Genomic DNA, 5,934 nt, shown 5'->3' with positions numbered 1-5,934 from the left:
TATATGTATGTATTTATGTATGTGTGTATGTATGAGTGCATGTCTGTGTATGTGTGTATACACATATATATATATATATATATGTGTGATTTTTGGTACCCTGGTAACTATTAACATATTTTCATTATTGAAGTTTTTTCAACCAAGAAAATATTAATATATATATATATATATATATATATTAATAAGGAATATGGGTATTTGTATGTCAAAAAGTAATACAAATAGAATTTGCATTAATTTCTGATCACACTCATAGCCCTGGGCTGATGAAAGCTTTGTGAGTGGATGTCGTAGACAGAAACTGACAGAAGTCTCTTGTATGTATGTGCGTATGTGTTTGTATGTTTGTATCTATGTGTGTGTGTGTAATTGTGTTTCTGTTTGTCCCCCACCACCACCACCACCACCACTTGAAAACTGGTGTTGGTTTGTTTACATCTCTAGAACTAAACAGTTTACCAACATGGAACTGACAGAATAAGCACCAGGCATGAATAAATAAGTGCTGGGGACAATTCCTTTGACTAAGAAATTCTTAAAGGAAGTGCCACAGCATGGCCACTGTCCAATGGCTGAAACGATTTAAAGACGAAAGAAACGTCAAGACCTCCACATTATTATCTATAGCCCTATCTAGTTCAAGTTTCACCATTCCAAGTATATGTATGCATGTGTGTGTGTGTATCATCATCTTCATCATCATTTAATGTCCATTTACCATGTTGGCATGGGTGGGACAGTTTGACATGGAGCTGACCAGCTGTGAACTGTTCAGAATCCAATTGTTTGTTGTGGCTTGGTTTCTACAGCTGGATGCCCTTCCTAATACCAGTCACACTTAGTGTGCTGGGTGCTTTTAATGTGCCAGCAGCACTGGCGTGTTTATGCATCACTGGCACAGATACTTTTTAAGTGGCTCTACCACCTAAAAGGACAAGCCACATATCTCCCAGTTCCTTATCATTCCTCAGGGTCTGAACATCGTTTCTCACCACTTATATGTATATATATGTGAGAGTGTGTGTGTGTGTGTGTGTGTGTATAGATATAGATATATGTATGTATGAATATGACAAGAAATAATTTTTGCCACCTTTTTATAGAGACAAAAGAGTTTATAGGACTACAAAAAAAGAAATGCTCAAATGAAATTGAGACTGAGATAAAAGAAACATTGATTAGAAAACAAACATCAAATTTGAATCAACGACTTTATATAACACCAGGCTTCTATACGTTTCATGAGATATAAACATTACCATGGCCTTCAACATATAAAAGGAATACATATATAAAAGCACAGAAGGTAAAAAATATATAAGCACATGAAAATGCAAAATATATGGAAAGGCCTATCAAGAGAAGGTATATACAAATTGACTAAAAATAAGTAATCAAATATACATATATATATATATATATATATATATACATATATAAGTCAGTAAATGGTGGGGTTGTGTTAACCGCACATTGAAAAATAATAGGAAAAGAATAGAATAAAAATTTAAAAAATAATAATAATGATAAGGCAGAATGCTAAACTGAAAGCATATTTTTATATAGATGTGTATAAGGAGGATTAAAAAGGATCTCTAACCTGCTTTCATTGCATGGCAAATTTTCAAGAAGAGGGAAAATGAAAATAATGTTTTTTGAGTAACAAAGAGGTATAGGTGTCAATTCATTACACCCTTTTCAAGCAACTCATTTAATTGGTCAATGAAAACATTACATCATTGTAAAGAAACTGTTTTCGTCAAATGACTGCATGAACTTCAAACATAAAGGACAATTCGACTGATTTGACATTGTCACAGCTTCTTCTGAGCCGAAATATTTACATTGATTCTACTGCTATTCAGTTGGGAGAATGACTTTACCAAATAATTTATATCACGCCAGAACAAATAGAATTTAGAGAATAATTAAGGTTATAGTTGTGGGGTGGGGGAAAGAATAATTGAAATTAGTGACCCAATTAGCAACACTTCAAAGCAAACGAGAGAGGATTGTCTCCAACTGTCTAGAATTAAGTCTAATGGGAGTTTTACGTATATTCTGGTCAGCGGTGATAAATTAATTAATACCATGTTGGCCTAATAAGCTATCATGTGTGATGGAACAACACATCCAGCTCTGTCTACAAAAGTTGGTAAGGCGTGGGATATTGAGAAGGGATGATAAGTAGAAGAGAAAAAATAGAAGAAAAAGAAAGGATAAGGGGTGTTGATACTATATATCTTGATTATCCCATTAAAGGGGGAAGACCTTGAAAACTACTGGAATAAGTATTAGAAAGTAGGGGTGGAAATCAAATTCAGAGAATAGGAAAATGTGTTCACTACAATTTAGCATATTTCTGATATTATAACAATAAATATAATAGAAAGTTAAAGAAGTGATTTTAAATTCTCAATCGCAGAATAATGCTAATAATATAGCCTGCACGGGATAGACTACCCCTATTTTGCAGAGAAAAGTGTAGGTGGTTAGCTGTGGACCACTTCTTTAACTTTCTAAAAGACATCTCAATGCTTCTAAAAGCAAACTTCGTTTGTTTATTTACGTTTGTCGTAATTTGAATTTAATAAATATAATATTAAATATATATAGGCAGAGGATAAGATTATACATAAAATTATAATTGATACTTTAAGATATAAGAGAAATAATTAAATAGAAATATTGATATTTCTAAATCTCTCTAAAGGAGACTACGGCAGTGGTACTGGATATTAATAGTTATTGCCAAGCCAACATGGCAGTCCAGAAAAATAGGATGATAACTATTAATATCCAGTACCGCTGCCGTAGTCTCCTTTAGAGAGATTTAGAAATATTAATATTTCTGTTTTTGAAAACCAGTGGATGTATTCCACTGAATTTAGGTAAAGAATCCTTCGATCAGACGCTAAGCAGCGACGCTTGTATCTTTGTCTTTAGATGAAAGACAAAAATACACACATATACATGTTGGTGACAGGAAGAGTATCCAGCTATGTGCCTCTAGAATTTCCATCCTCCCCATGCAAACATGGAAAAGTGGACGACGATGAAGTTATCTGTCTGTTCATCATTTCACATCATCATAAGCCATTTCTTGTGTCCAACAAATTTCTTGCTCATTCACTCATTCATCCAAATAAATGGAAATAATTACTGAGAACGTTAAACATTGCATGAAACTGGAATCGTCTTCTCAAATCAATAATAATGTTCATGCATTTTAGAGAGATTTTTGCTGATTTTTAATTAAGTTTTTTTCTTTAATTTGCAGACGAAATACATTTCAATGAAACAACTGTTGTTAATAAAACAGGTAATTATTATTTTCTTCATATATCATCTCATAATTATTCTCATAATTAAGCTTCCTTCCTAACCATATGGTTCCATGTTCAGTCTCACTGCGTAACACCTTGGGCAAGTGTCTTCTACTATAGCCTTGAGCTAACCAAAGCCTGTCGTGTGTGTGTGTATGTGTGTGTGTGTTTGTGTGTTTGCTTTTGTCCCCCCACCATCACTTGACAACCGATGTTGGTGTGTTTATATCCCCATAACTTAGCGGTTTGGCAAAAGAGACCAATAAAATAAATACCAGGCTTTAAAGAGAAGGATGGTGTGAACCACAGCACTTTCTGCTGGTGTTTTCTTTTTGATGGGGTGAGGGTCTGGTGTGTAACTAATTCTTTCCTTGAAACCACTGGCAGCAGAACCTTGAAGATAGTATGAACATTTTCTGCTGAAACCCTTTGCCAGGTTCTTGAAATCTATGGCTGAATGACAGGATCCTGTATTAATATATGATAGCTTCTCATTTGGCTTCCTACACGGTCTATAGGCACTGGTATCCAACAATGTTCTCCCTCATTCGATCATTCCTGCAAGTTGATGGAATTTATGATTGAGAAGGTTAATCATTTCATGCAACTGGAATTGTTTTCTCAAATCAATAATAATGTTCATGCATTTTAGAAAGAATTTTGTTAATTTTTAATTAAAATTTTTTTCTTTAATTTGCAGACGAAATAAATTTTAATGAAACAATTGTTATCTATAAAACAGGTAATTATTAATTTTCTTCATATATCGTCTCATAATTATTCTTTGTAAACTTTTTCATTTTGCAACCACAAGGTTTTGAGTTCAGTCCTACTTCATGACACCTTTGGCATGTGTCTTTTATTCTAGTCCTGGACCAGTAAGCAAAACCAATGACTTATGAGTTAATTTGATAGAAACTCTGTAATTATTCTCTGGGTATGATTGGAAAGGAACTCACTTAATTTCAAGGATTGAAATCTATCTGTGTCCCATTCTGTGATGGTTTGTTAGTTATGGATGCCTCTCAAACATGGTTTTATAATGGGAGGAAGGGTCTTGATGGGTGTTTTATAAATATTTGTATATGTTGGTGACAGGAAGAGTATCCAGTCATGTACCTCTAGAATTTCCATCCTCCCCATGCAAACATGGAAAAGTGGACGACGATGAAGTTATCTGTCTGTTCATCATTTCACATCGTCATCAGGTATTTCTTGTGTCCAACAATTTTCTTGCTAATTCGATCATTCCTCCAAATTGACGGAATTTATGATTGAGAACGTTAAACATTGCATGAAACTGGAATCGTCTTCTCAAATCAATAATAATGTTTATGCATTTTAGAGAGATTTTTGATGATTTTCAATTAAAACTTTTCTTTACTTTTTTAGATATAATTAATTGTAACAAAACAATTCTCATCATGCAAATAGGTAATTATTATTTTTCTTTATGTATCATCTCATAATTATTCTTTCTAAATTTTTTTCATTTTGCAACCACAAGGTTTTGAGTTCAGTCCCATTTCATGACACCTTTGGTAAGTGTCTTTTATTATAGTCCTGGTCCAACCAGCAAAACCTTTGCCTTGTGAGTTAATTTGATAGAAACTTTGTAATTATTCTCTGGGTATGATTGGGAGGGAACCCACTTAATTTCAGCAAGTGACAACTTCAAAATTGAAACTGTTTCAAGAAACTGAATGGTACCTTCATGCTGTAGGGAGAGTGAAGGTGCCTGGCCTAGGGGTTAGGGTGTTGCATTCACAATCACATGATTGTAGTTTCAATTCCCAGACTGGCTACTGTGCATTGTGTTCTTGTGCAAAACACTTTATTTCATGTTGCTTTAGTCAACTCTGCTGTCAATGAGTAACCCTGTGACACACTGGCATCGAAAGGTGAGAGGATGACTCAGGAAAACCACCCGAATAGAAGTCTTTGAGAGCCACGTTTAGTATTCATCAATGGAACAGATGAAGAACACAGCCCATACTATGAATCCCATCTGGATGGGATTGGTTGTTCAAGCATGCTGAAGCTCATCATTGGAGAGAGTGTGAGATCTGGTAACAACGAATACTACTATACTTTACTGAAAAGGTTTTATAACACCAAAACGTGTCTAGAGTTGTCTCCATACCTACCAACAATCAGATTCACTTCCTGCGGCACTTCTTACAGCATGTCTCCAATTTTTATCAATTTCCATCCAGGAATTGTCTCCGTTGATTTTAACAGCTATTATCAAAGCTAATGAATTTCCTTGCCATTACATTAATAATTTTCAATGATGGTAACTTTCTTTTCTTAATTATTATTACACTAATTATATTAGCTGCCATCTAAGTATCTGTAAAATATTGTTTGATTATGTTTTTCTTCTGTAGTTATTGGCCTCCTTGCAGTCACCATATTAATCTTGTTAGTCCTTCTTATCAGGTAAAACTCATATATCATCAATCTTTATTCTCATTTTATTTCCTTCTTGTGCTTGCATGTGTGTCTGTGTGTATACATGTGCTTGTGTGTATATCTATGAGCGTATATATACGTTCCTAGTTGTTTGTGTGGGGGTTTGTTTAGAAATTGTAAATTGGACATT

At 34.1% G+C, this 5,934-nt stretch overlaps 2 protein-coding genes across 2 annotated transcripts in view; one reads left to right on the top strand and one right to left on the bottom strand.

The window, feature by feature from the left end:
• Positions 1 to 1,793, bottom strand: part of LOC106880587 (uncharacterized) — a 68,813-nt gene extending 67,020 nt beyond the window's left edge. The window contains exon 1 of the mRNA XM_052976990.1: positions 1,604 to 1,793. The gene's annotated coding sequence lies outside the window, so the exon portion shown is untranslated. The remainder of the gene's footprint in view (positions 1 to 1,603) is intronic.
• LOC106880589 (uncharacterized) overlaps positions 1 to 5,934 on the top strand; it is a 33,715-nt gene that overhangs the window by 22,166 nt on the left and 5,615 nt on the right. The window contains exons 11-14 of the mRNA XM_014930593.2: positions 3,284 to 3,325; positions 4,030 to 4,071; positions 4,722 to 4,763; positions 5,720 to 5,771. Of these exons, the coding sequence (XP_014786079.1) occupies positions 3,284 to 3,325; positions 4,030 to 4,071; positions 4,722 to 4,763; positions 5,720 to 5,771 (178 nt within the window). The remainder of the gene's footprint in view (positions 1 to 3,283; positions 3,326 to 4,029; positions 4,072 to 4,721; positions 4,764 to 5,719; positions 5,772 to 5,934) is intronic.

The sequence above is a fragment of the Octopus bimaculoides genome, chromosome 26 (assembly GCF_001194135.2).
Source record: "Octopus bimaculoides isolate UCB-OBI-ISO-001 chromosome 26, ASM119413v2, whole genome shotgun sequence".
Taxonomy (NCBI): Eukaryota; Metazoa; Mollusca; class Cephalopoda; order Octopoda; family Octopodidae; genus Octopus; species Octopus bimaculoides.
Note: the sequence above shows the minus strand (reverse complement) of the source record. Positions and strands in the feature narration are given on the sequence as shown.